General features: G+C 48.5%; 1 protein-coding gene across 1 annotated transcript in view; it reads right to left on the bottom strand.

Annotated features, from left to right (window-relative positions):
- The window catches only part of ppid (peptidylprolyl isomerase D), a 93,021-nt gene that overhangs the window by 34,017 nt on the left and 43,421 nt on the right, over positions 1-15,583 (bottom strand). The window contains 1 exon segment of the mRNA XM_072495782.1: positions 7,087-7,206. Within this exon segment, the coding sequence (XP_072351883.1) occupies positions 7,087-7,206 (120 nt within the window).

The following is a 15,583-nucleotide window of genomic DNA, read 5'->3' as shown; positions in this document are numbered from 1 at the left end:
CTCCACTGCCCCCAAATTTTCAGAGTTGCCACCACCACTGGGTTTGTGGTGTATTTTTTCGGGGAGAACGGTAAAGGCGCTGTCGCCAGTGCTTTTAGGCTAGTTCCCCTACAAGACGCCATCTCCAGTCTTTTCCACGCCGCTCCCTCCCCTTCCCTCATCCACTTACATATCATTGACACATTGGCGGCCCAATAATAATCACTTAGGCTCGGCAGTGCCAGTCCCCCTCTGTCCCTACTGCACTGCAGGAACCCCCTCTTCACTCTTGGGGTCTTTCCAGCCCACACAAAGCTCATAATACTCTTGTCCACCTTCTTAAAAAAGGCCTTTGTAATCAGTACAGGGAGGCACTGGAACACAAAAAGAAACCTCGGAAGGACCACCATTTTAACCGCCTGCACCCTGCCCGCCAATGAGAGGGGCGCCATGTCCCACCGCCTAAAGTCCTCTTCCATCTGCTCTACCAGTCGTGCCAAGTTAAGCTTATGCAAGGTTCCCCAGTTCCTGGCCTCCTGGATCCCTAAATACCAAAAATCCCTAGTTACTCTCCTCAACGGTAAATCGATTCCCCTGCCCTGTTCCCCAGGGTGCATCACAAACAGTTCACTCTTCCCCATATTCAATTTATATCCTGAAAATTCTCCAAACTCCCTGAGTGTCTGCATTATCTGAGGCATCCCCTCCACTGGGTCCACGACATATAACAACAAATCTGCGTATAATGACACCCGATGCTCTTCTCCTCCTCTAAGTATCCCCCTCCACTTCCTAGAGCCCCTCAGCGCTATGGCCAGTGGCTCAATTGCCAACGCAAACAGTAACGGGGACAGGGGACATCCCTGTCTTGTACCCCTATATAGTCGGAAGTGGTCAGATCATTGCCTATTTGTAGTCACACTTGCCACCAGGGCCCTGTATAGGAGCCAAACCCATCCAATGAACCCCTCTCCAAATCCGAATCTCCTCGGTACTTCCCACAGGTAGTCCCACTCCACTCAATCAAATGCTTTCTCTGCATCCATCGCCACCACTATCTCTGCCTCCCCCTCCGGTGGGGGCATCATCATCACCCCCAACAGTCTCCGTATATTAGCATTCAATTGTCTCCCTTTAACAAACCCAGTTTGATCATCATGGACCACCCCGGGGACACAGTCCTCTATCCTCGTCGCCATCACCTTGGCCAAAAGCTTGGCATCTACGTTCAAGAGGGAAATAGGCCTGTATGACCCGCACTGCAGCGGGTCTTTGTCTCTTTTCAAGATCAGCGATATCGTCGCCTCCGACATCGTCGGGGGTAGTGTCCCCCTTTCCCTAGCTTCGTTAAAGGCTCTCGTCAGAAGTGGGGCCAGCAGGTCCACGTATTTCCTATAGAACTCCACCGGGAACCCATCCGGTCCCAGGGCCTTCCCTGCCTGTATGTTCCCAATTCCTTTTACCACCTCCTCCACCTCAATCTGCGCTCCCAGTCCTGTCATCTCCTGTTCCTCAACCTTCGGGAACTCCAGCTGGTCTAGGAAACGCATCATTCCCTCTTTCCCTTCCGGGGGTTGAGCCTTATATAGCCTCTCGTAAAATACCTTAAACACCCCGTTCACCCTCTCCGCTCCCCGTTCCATCTTTCCCTCCTCGTCCCAAACCCCTCCGATCTCTCTCGCCGCGCCCCCCTCTTCCTAAGTTGTTGGGCCAGCAGCCGGCTCGCCTTCTCTCCATATTCATACTGCACTCCCGGTGCCTTCCTCCATTGTGCCTCCGCCTTACCCGTGGTCAACAAGTCAAAGTCAGTGTGCAATCTTCGTCTTTCCCTGTATAGCCCTTCATCTGGAGCCTCCGCATATTGCCTGTCCACCCTCAAAATCTCCCTTAACAATCTCTCCCTTTCTTCACCCTCTTGTTTCCCCTTATGGAGATCAGTTCCTCTCTAACCACCGCCTTCAGCGCCTCCCAGACCACTCCCACCTGGACCTCTCCGTCATCATTGATCTCTAGGTACCTTTCAATACATCCCCTCACCCTTACACATACCCCCTCGTCTGCCAGCAATCCCATATCTAATCTCCAGAGTGGGTGCTGTTCCTTTTCCTCTCCTACTTCCAGATCTACCCAGTGTGGGGCATGATCCGAAATGGCTATAGCCGAATACTCCGTTCCTGCCACCTTCGGGATCAGCGCCCTTCCCAGGACAAAGAAGTCTATCCGGGAGTACACTTTGTGGACATGGGAGAAGAAGGAAAACTCTTTACTCCTTGGCCTAGTAAACCTCCAGGGATCCACTCCTCCCATCTGCTCCATAAAGTCCTTAAGCACCTTGGCCGCTGCCGGCCTCCTCCCGGTCCTAGATCTGGACTGGTCCAGCCCTGGGTCCAGCACCGTGTTGAAGTCCCCCCCCCCCCCCCCCATTACCAACTTTCCCATCTCCAGGTCTGGGATGCGCCACAACATACGCTTCATAAAGTTCGCGTCATCCCAGTTCGGGACATATACATTCACCAGCACCACCGCCTCACCTTGCAATCTGCCACTCACCATCACGTATCTACCCCCACTGTCCGTCACTGTGGTCTTCGCCTCAAACAATACCCGTTTCCCCACCAGTATTGCCACCCCTCTACCAAGCCCGAGTGGAATACCTGTCCCACCCATCCTTTTCTTAATCTGACCTGATCCGCCAGTTTCAGGTGCGTCTCCTGAAGCATGACCATGTCTGCCTTTAGCTTCTTTAGGTGTGCAAGTACCCTTGCCCTCTTAATCGGCCCATTCAACCCTCACGTTCCACGTGATCAACCGGGTTGGGGGGCTCTTTACCCCTACCCCCCCCCCCCTCGTCGGCTAGCCATCCCCTTTTTAAAACCATCTCCTCACCCGGTTCCCACGCTCCCGCTTATCCCCCCGACGGCGCCCACCCGTCCCGACCATCCCATCCCGTAACAGCTCCCCCTTCCCCTTAGCAGCAGCAACCCAGTTAAACCCCCCCCCCCCCCCCCCCCCCCCCCCAGATCCCTCTCTAGCTTAGTTGCTCCCCCCATATTGCTTCCGGAAGTCAGCAAACTCTGGCTGACCTCGGCTTCCCCCGTTTACCCTTAGTCTCCCATTATGTGAGGCCCCCTCCTTCCTGCGCCCCCTTTTCCCACCACAATTTCCATAGCGCGGGAACAAAGCCCGCGCTTCACTCGGCCCCGCCCCTAATAGCGCAGCTCCCTCTCTTCTTCCCCCTCCCCTTCCCCACCGGCGCCCACATTTCTACGTGTGTCCCCCCCCCCTTCGAGGGGAAAGAAAATTTTGCCCCATCTGATTCACAGTCCCTTGCCACCACCTCACTACTTCATTACGAACACTCTTTCTCCAATCTAGTCCAACTTCTCCTCTTCAATAAATGCCCACGCCTCTTCTGCCGTCTCGAAGCAGTGGTGTTTGCCCTGGTACGTAACCCACAGTCTTGCTGGCTGCAACATTCCGAACTTCACTTTCCTCTTGTGGAGCACCGCCTTGGCCCGATTGAAACTCGTCCTCCTTCTCGCCACCTCCGCACTCCAATCCTGATACATGCGGATCACCGCGTTCTCCCACCTGCTGCTCCGTGTCTTTTTCGCCCATCTCAGGACCATCTCCCCGTCCTTGTATCGGTGGACCCTCACCACTATTGCTCGAGGTATTTCTCCTGCCTTTGGTCTTCTCACGAGGACTCAATACGCTCCCTCCACTTCCAGGGGGCCCGTCGGGGCCTCCGCTCCCATTAAGGTATGGAGCATCGTGCTCACATACGCCCCAACGTCCGCTCCCTCTGCCCCTTCGGGAAGACCCAAGATTCTTAAGTTCTTCCTCCTTGAGCTATTTTCCAGGGCTTCCAGTCTCTCCATACACCTCTTATGCAGTGCCTCGTGCGTCTCCGTCTTCACCACCAAGCCCTGTATCTCGTCCTCATTTTCGGCAGCCTTTGCCTTCACTCCACGGAGCTCCATCTCTTGGGTCTTCTGCGCCGCCTTTAACCCCTCAATCGCCTGCAGCATCGGCGCCAGCACCTCCTTCTTGAGCTCCTCCACACATCGCCGGAGGAACTCCTGCTGTTCTCGGCCCCATACCAACTGGCCTCCCTCCGCCGCCATCTTGCTTCTCACTTCCCTTCTTTGCCGCTGCTCCAGAGGATCCTCCGCAATCTGGCCACTATTATCTCTTCTGTCCATTCACATCCGGGGGGACTCCCTTCTATGTCGCCTCACAGTGGGTTTAGCCTTCGAAAATTGCCGTTGGGGCTCCCAATAAGAGCCCAAAAGTCCGTTAAAACGGGACGTGCCGAAACGTGCGACTTAGCTGGTCATCGCCGCACCCGGAAGTCCCTGATTTGCTTTTTACTTCACCCCTGTACTTGTCCTACCCCTCTAGGCTTTCTAACATATTGATCTTTTTTTGGTGATTGCCATAAGCTTCTTTTTTCTGCCTTACCCTACCCGGTATACTTCTAGATAACCAAATTTCCGAGATTTGGCAGTGCCACCCTTTTTCTTTGTGGGATGTCAACACTGTGCCCATTAAATCTCACTTTTGAATGCCTCCCATTGGTCTGTCACAGATTTCCCTTCAAGTGGTTGTAACCGATCACCTCTCAAGAGCTTGGGAAAATTTGTCTTTCCTCAATTTCCACAATGCTGAACTGCCATTTTTGCCCCTCTTTAAACCAACTTTCTGTTATAGAAATAATATCATGCTGCCATGTGTCTAGCTGTGCTATTAGCTCCTCAGCTTAGTTTGCTATACTCCTTGCACTTACAATATATACCATTTGCCAATTTCTTTTAACCGTTGCTGCTTCTATCTTTCAGAGTTACTTGCTATTTTTCTGTCTCCTGCTCTGAATTTGTCCTATCTGAATATGCCCTCTGGTTGCCGTCCTCCAGCTAGTCTAGTTTAAACCTTCCCCAACAACACTAACAAGGCCAGATGGGAATCTAGAAGTGCAAGTCTGCTCAATTGTGTACTGGGTAAGCATCTAGAAAGACTCTTTAAAAAATGGTGTCTACACTGGGAGTGATTTTAAGTATAGACCCTTGGGGGGGGGGGGGGGTGGTATGGTTGGCACATTGCCAACCTGTGCCACAGGGCAGTGCTCTTTGGGGAACCACATGGCGGAGGGGGGTTCTCGTGTGTGGTGGTTTGGGGGGGGGGGGGGGGGGGGGGGGGGGGGGGGAGCACCGAGGCCATTTGGGGGGGGGGGGGCAGGAAACACTTGCAGTCACATGGAGGAGCAGGCAGTGGGGGGGGGGGGGGGGGGGGCCCTTTGGTGCACAGGGTGGGGGGGAAGAGTTCTGTTCAGGGTGCCCTTTAAAGACAGTGCTCGATCTCAGTGGAGCCGGCATTGCCGGCTCTATCGGGCCCCGTCCCACCAGAGTGACGGTGTAGCCCTCACCCATTAAATTTTGTTTACTCAAAGCAGCGCAAGATCTGGAGTGAAAATTGGGTCTGTGCAGCTGGAGAGCTATACGCCAGTTTTCAGTCTGAGCTGGACACTTTGAAAAAACATGGTAAAATTCCACCCATATTTGACCTATGCCCAACATGGAAAAGTTCATCAACAAGATTAGCAACATCAGTAACAAGCTAGACAACAGCAACAGCATCACTGACCAGCAGAACAGCACCACCAACAAGGTCAGGCACGACTCCTACAACACCAATATTGCCTGGGGAGTGTGCCGTGCAGTGTGCCAAATCATCACAGATCGATGGGCACAGCATCCTACCATTTAAACGATACAAAGAATAATTATTTTAAGAAAACAAGCGATAAAAGGCTCTTAAGACATTAAATTTAATTATAAAATGTAATTGTTGATCTTCTTTAGTTTAGACATGTCAAAAATAGTTAATAATTGGAAGTTATTTGGTATATAGAGGCATTTTTTTAAAAAAGAGTAATGTTTTATAGTTATATTATTCCAATATTGTTTAAGAGCTATATATCCCGGTGTATGTGCATTGGTCAGTATCTAGGATGCCACATGATCCACTGGCGCACCACTGTGTATGGAACTAACAATATATTAGTCTGTAGCACATGATGTGATCTGAGAAATATATTCTATAAAGCCCCAGCATTCAAGTGTGATTTTTTCTAACTTTTGGGAACCACAATACAGCATTTTTACTTATTGAGCTTATTCCTGCAGCCAATTAGAAAGTCGGCAATTAAAAAAGTGTGGTTGTGCCAGTCAGAAAAAAACTATAATAGAAACTATATAAACACCAGGCATCTCCTCTACTACTTTCAATACCACACTGTGGTTTCCCACGGACACAACTGAAAAGGAAAGACGTTGTCATCTGTCCCTCCTTTCTTAACTTCCTTAATCAAGATGACATTTGAAGGTTAGCACAGGCATACTCGGCACGTAGGCCACAACTTTCTTGTTGAATACACTACGAAACTACTTTATAATGAGAACAGAAATCATACATGGATCATACAATTTACAGTGCAGGAGGCCATTCGGCCCATCGAGTCTGCACCGGCCCGTGGAAAGATCACCCTATCCCCGTAACCCCATCTAACATTTTTGGACACAGGCAATTTAGCATGGCCAAAATCCGCCTCACCTGCACATCTTTGGACTGTGGAAGGAAACCGGAGCACCCGAAGGATACCCACGCATACACAGGAAGAACGTGCAGGCTCCGCAGACAGTGACCCAATAAGTTTCTCTTTGCCCCATCTAACAAATTTATCAATGAAACAGCAACAAAGGGATGCAAATTCTCCCGGTGCATCAATAAATATCAGTGAGAACATCAAACTTGATCTCAGTGCCCCTTGGCTAAAGGGAGCTGTAAGGATCCTATTCATAATTGTCATCTAGGGCCCCTGCAGGATATTGTGCAAGAATATAATCACACACGGGTTTGTGCTCCCGCCAAATTAACTTTCAGTGTTGTTAATCTAGACTCATACAGAAAATATAGTCACTGAAATGTGATACTGGAGGAGTAGCAAGGAAATGCATCCCAGTGTGCTTTTAAGGGGGAAAAAGTTTGTCACACAGCTTCCTTAGCTAAACCACTTGGGAAGAGGCAGAGAAACCGTACATTACTTACATCATTCACATCTCCATCAATGTCTTCAGGAAATTCTGGATATGCATCCCCCGATCCATCAGCAGGAGCTAGACCCCAGTCATCTCCTTTAATCTCTCCGCAGTTTTCTATAGAACATTGCTGCCAAAGATAATCACACCTTCAGCAAACAGCCCAATATTGTACATGTTAAGGTTGACTCTACATTAAGAATATCGGCAAATGAAAGCATCTACTTTTATCTCAACCTCAAATGTTTCCAGGAGCAAAATACTGTAGGTGCTGGAAATCTGAAATAGAACAGAAAATGCTAGAACTACTCAACAGGTCAGCCAGAGTTAATATTTCAACCTTTCATCAGAACTGGGAAGAATTAGAAATGTGATTGGTTTAGAGCAAGTAAAAGTGGGGAGGAAATAGAACAAAAAGGATGGTCTGTGATAGTGTGGAAGGTAAGAATGCTTAAGTGACAGAAAGGTTCATAGTACAAGGCCAGAGGGAATGGTAACAAATCAAACAAACAGAAGTTCTGGTGACAGGGTCATTGATCTGAAATGTTGACTCTTGTTTCTCTCTCCAGAGATGCTGCCTGATGTGCTGAGTGTTCCCAGAATTTTCTGTTTCTATTTCAGATTTCCAGCATCTGCGGTATTTGACTTTATGACAGAAAGAAGAAAGCGTCCAGAGGAAGTATGAATCTAGAGGAGACAATTTTACAAATATCTGCTTTCTGAAAGCAAGAGAGAGAAAAACAAGAGTGAAAAAACAAACTCAGCAAAAGAAGAGGAAAGTTACAATCTAAATGGCCAAACACAAAATGCTACGTCTGAAAGGCTGTAAAGTGCTTAACTGAAAGACGACGTGCTGCTTTCTGAGCTTACATTTAGATTCAATGGAACAGTGCAAGAAGCCACGGTTAGAAATATCAGAGTGGAAGCATAAGATAGCTTGCGGATCATGCTTGCAGACTCCAGAGATGTTCCACAAAGCGGTCACCCAATCTGCTTTTGACTTCCCTAACAGAGCCTGCATAGTGAGCAATGAATCATAGAATTTACAGTGCTGAAGGAGGCCATTCGGCCCATCGAGTCTGCACCGGCCCTTGGAAAGAGCACCCCACACAATTTTGATCAAGGTTATTCTGGCAAAGTAGACCCCATGAATAAGTACAGGAGAGCCAACTCTTTTTTGAAAAAAAATACAGCAAATAAAATGCATGAAGGCTTAATTTTTAGATTACAGCTATTGTATTCCTTATAAATTACTGACTTGGTCACTGTTAGGGTTCGCCCGGAGGTGGCAACCATTCATCGACTTCTTCGCGGAGAACTAATTGTCAGCAGGGGGGGGGGAAGAGAGAGAGAGAGAGAGAGAGAGAGAGTGGAAGGGGTGGGGGGGGTTAGGGTAGCGTAGAATAGGGGGTCAATTAGGCGGGATGGGAGTCAGTGATTGCACTATGTCTATTGTTCTTTGTACATTGTTTTTGTATTGTTGCTCTTTGTAATGCCAAAAACACCTCATTAAAATTGTTTATTGCAAAAAAAAAAACCTGACTTGAAAAATTGATTGCAAATATGGTGGACTGAATTTGCAATGCGCAACCTGCTTGCTGAAGGCATAAGAGGAAACCATCTGTGGACCATCATTGAACCAGAGACATTTACAACACTCAACACTCAAGGTCCCCATTCAGCCTTGTGTCTGTGTCATCTCTTTTCTAGTGCAATCCAAAGCTAAACCCACTGTCCTCCACATAGCTATAATCTTCCTCTGCTTCAAATCATAGAATTTTACAGCACAGAGGCCATTCGACCCATCGTGTCAGCACCAGTTCCAGAAAGAGCCAACTAGCTAGTCCCATTGCCCAGCCCATCTCCACAGCCCTCTAAATTCATCACTTTCAAAACATATAATTCAGCTTCCTTTTGAACCTCCACCATCTCCTAGGCCGCACACTCCAAATCCCAACAACTCTGAGTAAAGAAGTTTCTCCTCATCTCACTCTTAGCTCTCTTGCTGACCACCTTGAAATTGTGACACCCTAGTCATTGACTTACCAACTAGTGGAACAGAATATCCTTCTTTCTCCTGTCAAAATTGTTTATAATTTTGAACACCTCAAGGTCACCTCTTAATCTTCTCTGCTCCAAGGAGAAAAAGCTCAATTTCTCTAACCTTTTCTTGTATCTAAAATTCCTCATTCCTGGAATCATTCTATTAAATCTCATCTGTGCTCTCTCTAGAGTTTTAACATTCTTCCTTAAATAAGGTGCACGGAACACAATATTCCAAATGTGGTCTGACCAATGATTTGTAGAGGTGTAGCACCACTTCCTTGCTTTTATATTCTATTTATTTTTGGGGTTTTTTTTTTCATGATGCCCGGTTGAAAATGTGGGTGTTGAATAACTGAACAGTATGTTTTTTATAAATTTAGAGTGCCCAATTATCTTTGGATCTAATTCTATCATTAATTTATTTTGTACGCCATGGTTAAGCCACTATTCTTGTTGTGTTTTTGCGCCAGCAAGGAATGTATAACTCTTGCAATGCATACATTGGTTCCTCAAATATTTGCCATCACTTATCCACTGCCAGGCCTTTTAAAAAAAAAAAACATTTAGAGTACCCAATTATTTTTAAGGGGCAATTTAGTGTGGTCAATCCACCTAACCTGCACATCTTTTTGGGTTGTGGGGGTGAGACCAATGCAGACACGGGAGAATGTGCAAATTCCAAACGGAGAGTGACCCAGGGCCGGGATCAAACTGCGCCACCGCTACGCCTCTATTTATAAACCCAAGGATCCTATAAGCCTTTTTTAACCACTGTTTTAACTTGCCTGGCCACCTTCAGAGAATTAGGCACTTGAACCCAGAGGTCCCTCTGCTCCTGTACTCCCCTCAAAGTTGAACCATCAAGCCTGTATTGTCTCCCCATGTTTCTTCTCCCAAAATGCATTACCTCACATTTCTCCGCATTGAAATTCATCTGCCAGGTGTCTGCCCAGTTGGCCAACTTGTCACTGTCCCTCTGAATCGCTCAGCGCCATCCTCACTATTCACTATTCTCCCGAGCTTAGTATCATCTGTAAATTTAGAGATTTTGCCCTCAACACCCATCACTAAATCATTTATATAAATCAGAAAAAGCAAGGTTCCAACATTTGAGCCCTGGGGAACTTCACTTTCAACTCATCTCCAGTCTGAGAAATGCCCATCTATACCTACCCCTCTGTTTCCTATCTCTTAGCCAACTTCTAATCCATGCTGCCAAGGGCCCATCAATCCCAAACATTTCTAATTTACTAACCAACCTACCATGTGGCACTATATCAAATGCTTTCGCAAAGTCCAAATATAGAACATCCACAGCACAACTGCCTGTGTCACCTCTTCAAAGAACTCAATTAAATTGATCAGACCTGCCTTTGACAAAGCCAGGTTGACCGTCTAGTATTGACGTATTTTTCTCCAACTGTACATTTATCTTATCCCGTATTATAGCCTCCATCAGTTTTCCCACTATTGATGTCAAGCTGACAGGCATATAGTTTCCTGCGTTATCCTTCGTCCCTTTCTTAAACAACAGCATCACATTTGCGATCCTCCAATCCCCCGGGACTAATCCTGTGTTCAGAGGGACCTGGAGAATTTCTGACAAAGGCTCCGCAATTTGCTCCCTTACCTCTTTCAGTAATCTAGGATATATCCCATTGGGTCTGGTGACTTCTCTACCTGGTTTCCAGACAGCTGTTTTAGCACCTCTTCCTTATCTATCACTATACTGTTCAGTTACTCAACACATTTTTAATTGGGCCATTGTCACCATCTTCTATTTTGGTAAAGTCCTGATCTAATACCTCTGTGATACCCTCTGTTTCAGTGAGCAGCTTACCCTGGTTTACCCTTATGGGCCCCACTCTATCCTTCACTAATCTTTTATTATTATTAATATGTTTGAAGAACATTTTGCTATTTGTTTTAATGCAACCTACCATCCTTTCCTCAAGCTTCCTCTTAGCCTTCCCCATTTCAGCCTTAGCCTCTTTCCTGCATTTGAGATACTCTTTTTGATTTCTATTGCTGTTATTATTCCAGCATGTATCATATGCCTCTTTTTTCTTCCTTATTTTCTCCTCAATAATCTTAGTCATCCAGGGTATTGCAACTTTGGATACCCTGGGGTGGATTCTCCGCAGCCCCGCGCCAAAATCACGTTAGGCGGGGGCGCGGAGAATCCAATTTGGCGCCGAAATCAGGCCCGGCGATTCTCCGGGCCCCGAAAATCGGCATGGTGCGCATAGTACTCACCATGGCTGGGAGACCATTGACAGGGGCCTGTGCAGCGGTCCTCCGCTCCCGACCAGCCGTGTTCCCGACGGCATGGAACTAACATGGTATTGCCGGATGGGATGCTCGCGTGGCGGCTGCGGACTTAGTCCACGGCCGCACTGGTGGGGGGGAAATCGGGCACGGGAGTGCTTGTGCGCGGTTGGATCTTCGAGCGCGCGGCCGATCAGCGGGGGAGCCTACATCTTCCAGCTGCCTCCGCGGTCCAAGTCCGCCATGGCGCTCGGCGTGGCCGCTGGAGGCCACCACCGTCCATATGCGCGGACTCGAAACCGGAAGTGCGGGAGCCCGTATCCGCAGCTGCGTGAAGCACTCCGGGTCCCTGCTAGCTCCTGGAAGGTGAGCGAATCGACTGTTATTTTTTTGAGGAAACTCGGGAGTGCAACTCCAGCGTTTTTACGCCGGCGTGGAGACATAGCCCTATTTTGGGAGAATCCAGTCCCCTGCCTTTAGATCTCATGGGTACGTACCTAACTTGCACTCTATTCATCTCTCCTTTGAATGTATTCCATTTTTCATCCATTATTTTATCCACCAATCAACCTGTTCTGGGTCATCTTAAGACCTCTAAAATTTGCCTTTTTCTAGTATGGGATCGTGATCCGTGACTGATTTCTATCCTTTCCCAAATTCATATTGAACCGTCTTGTCTTATAATCACTATTTTCTAACTGCTCCCCCTCAGATGTTCGCCACCTGGCCGGCCTCATTTCCTAGGAATAGATCCAGCATAGCTTCCTTCCTGGCAGGACTGGAAATGTACTTTTCCAGAAAGTTCTTCTGCACACACTGCAGGAATTTTTCCCCTTCCGTGCCCCACACTCTCCCCTTCTCCCAGTCTACCTTAGGGTAATTGAAAACCCCAACTATCACAGCCCTACTTTTCCTGCAGATTTCCATAATCTGCCTACAAATGCACTCTTCTACTTTCTCCCCACTATTTGGAGGTCTATAGTACCAACTAGGTAACCACTCTCTTCCTGTTTCTCACATCCAACCATATGAATATAGATTCTAATTCAGGAACTGCAAATCGTTCAAGGGCTTTTACCAAGACTGCCACTGCTCCTCCCTTTTTACCCATCCTGTTTCTATTAAAAACATTTAACCTGGGATGTTAAGTATCCAGTCCTGTTCTGGCTTCAGCCACGATTCTCTATTTCCCTATTAGAGGAGACAATGGTCAGTGGCTCATCAATCGAATGTCAATTCACCCCATACATAAGGGGCGGGATTCTCCATTTCTGAGACGAAGTGCTGAGGCCAACGCAGAATTCATAGACTTTCACGACAGCAAAACCGGTGCTGCACCTAGACAGACTCCGCTACTGTTGAGGGGCTAGCACCGGCACCACGTGGAACACAATCGATTCTAATGAGAAATGGTACCGGTTTCACAGGTTCAGCGATTGACACCCAGGAGGCTGTCAGGCTCCAGCCACATATACACACTGCACTCCCCACACACACCATTCTAGCTAACAAGATGGCAGCGGGGAGAACAGCCCCGAGGTTTACCAATACCAAGCTGGAGACCCTCTTGGACGCAGTGAAGGAGAGGCGATGTGCCCTGGTCCGGGAAGGAGGCTGCCAACCGCTGCCGTTCACCGTGCACAGGTGGTAGAGGCTGTCAGCACAGTGGGCAACACTGGAGGCTACAACCCCCACCCCCCCAGCCTGGAGGAGGTCATGCAGAACCACTGGAAGCAGGACAGGAGGGGGACAGCCGGACTTGCGGTCCCTCACTGTGGCAGAGAAGAGGGCGCTGGACGTGGTCGGAGGACCGTAGGAAAGGGGGTTCACAGAGGTGGAGTTCGGCCACAGGCGAGGAAGCGAGACCTCGCTTAGTTGCGGTTCCCCATGGCACATATCAAGCCCCCACCCCCCCCAAATACCACCCCCAAACCACCCTTACCCTCCCTCCCACACCACCCCCACCCCCAATCATGCATCTTGTTTTGCGTCTTACAGGATCTGGTGATGGGGTAGGTTTATCCGGCATCCCTGCCCCCGGACAGTGGCACAGCCGGAGCCCCCCCCACAGTGCCACAGCCGGAGCCCCCCACCACCACCATCATGAGCCAAGCAGTGACAGGGATAACAGCTCGAACACCAGCCCTCCATCCGAGACCCAGGAGACCCCAGAACCCGAGTCGGAGGATGGCACGGATATCCCGTCACAGCTGTCTCCAACAACCTCCACCATTCCAGAGCTACTCACCTCGGTTGGGCACTTTAGTAAAGAGGCTCCTGGGACACTATCTGGTGCTCACCACATGGCTGATCCCGTACAGTAGGTAGGAACACCCGAGGGGGCGGACGGTCGGAGGGCAGGCCGACCCAGGGACTAGCTGCCATCCAGACGGGTTTCGGGCTTCTGGAACCAACAGTCCCATCTACAGTGGAGATGCAGTCGCAGAGCAAGGGGCTATATGAGGGGTTCGCGGTGGAGGCATTGGGGTAACGGTCGTACTAAAATTCTGAAAGGAATGGACAAGGTCGAAGCAGGGAGATTGTTTCCGCGGGCGGGTGAAACTAGAATTAGGGGGCATAGCCTCAAAGTAAGGGGGAGCAGATTTAGGACTGAATTAAGGAGGAACTTCTTCACCCAAAGGGTTGTGAATCTGTGGAGTCCCCTGCCTGGGGAAACAGTTGAGGCTACCTCGTTGAATGTTTTGAAGACAAAGATAGATAAGATTTTTGAACAGTAAAGGAATTAAAGGTTATGGTGAACAGGTGGGTGAATGGAGCGGAGTCCACAAAAAGATCAGCCATGATCTTATTGAATGGCGAAGCAGGCTCGAGGGGCCAGATGATTTACTCCTGCTCCTAGTTCTCATGTTCTTATCGCTGGAGTCGACCTTGCTTGTTAACCGGTTTTCCATTTTGGATACTGCTGATGGCAATCATTCCTCAGAGGAATGCAGCAAGAACCAATTTGGTGATACCATAGATGGCTCAGCAGCACAAGAGACAAGAAAGAGAAATAGCAATTGGAGATTTGTAAGCTAAGAGAGCAGACACGCATTTCTGGGTGTGACTCCAGGATGGTCTGTTGCCGCCCTGGTGTCAGAGTCAAGGATGTCATAAAGTGGCTGCGGAACATTCTTCTGAGAGAGCCAGAGTCGTGGTCCACATTGGTACCAACGAATTAGGTCCTGAAAGCATATTTTAGGGTGTGACGAAAGAAAAAAAAAAAAACAGGACCTCAAAAGCAGTAATCTCAGGATTACTCCCAGTGCCATCTTCTTGTGAACATAGAATAAGAAGACGGAGCGATTAAACATATAGCTGGAGAACTGATATAACAGGGATGGCATCAGATTTCTGAAACATTGGGACCACTTCTGGAGCTGGTGGGACCCGTGCAAGATGAACGGGTTGCACTTTAACAGGTCTGCGGCTAACACCGTCTCAAGAAGAGGTGTACAAAATTATGAGGGGAAGAGATGAGAGTGGACAGGATAAATAAATTCCCTTGGCAGAGAATTCTGGAACCAGGTGATATAGATTCAAGATAAGTGGCAGAAGGTGTTGAGGGGACAGGAGGAAGAACCTTTCTATGCAGAGAGTAGTGGGAGTCTGGAATTCACTGCTGGTAGAGGCAGAGACCCTAAATTTAAACAGTACCTAGATCTGCACCTTAAGTGCTGTAAGCTATTGGGTTATGAGCCGGATACAGGAATGTGGGATTAGAATTTGACACCAAGCTACATAAAGAGATGGTCGGATAGGCCTCAGGTCCTAGACCCAGCTATCTTCAGCTTCTTCACCAATTGCTGATGATTGCAGTATCCAATACCATTTGGGACTCCTCAAATACTAAAACTGTTCATGCCTGCATGCAGCAAGACCTGGACAATATTCAGTCTTGGGATGTTAAGTGGAACTTAGGCCACACAAATGCTAGGCAACGATCTTCTCCAACAAGAGAGAATCGAAGCATCTCCATTTGATATTCATAGAATCCCTACAGTGCAAGAGGCCATTTGGCCCACCGAGTCTGCACCAACCCTCCGAAAGAGCACCCTACCTAGGCCCATGCCCCCAATCTATCCCATAACCCAGTAACCCCACCTAACATTTTGAACACTAAGGCACCAGTGTTCTCAGGCTAGCATAGAAAAGATGGACCGAATGGCCACCTTCTGTGTTGTAACTTTTCT

Source organism: Scyliorhinus torazame, chromosome 3 (assembly GCF_047496885.1).
Source record: "Scyliorhinus torazame isolate Kashiwa2021f chromosome 3, sScyTor2.1, whole genome shotgun sequence".
In the NCBI taxonomy this organism is placed as follows: Eukaryota; Metazoa; Chordata; class Chondrichthyes; order Carcharhiniformes; family Scyliorhinidae; genus Scyliorhinus; species Scyliorhinus torazame.
Note: the sequence above shows the minus strand (reverse complement) of the source record. Positions and strands in the feature narration are given on the sequence as shown.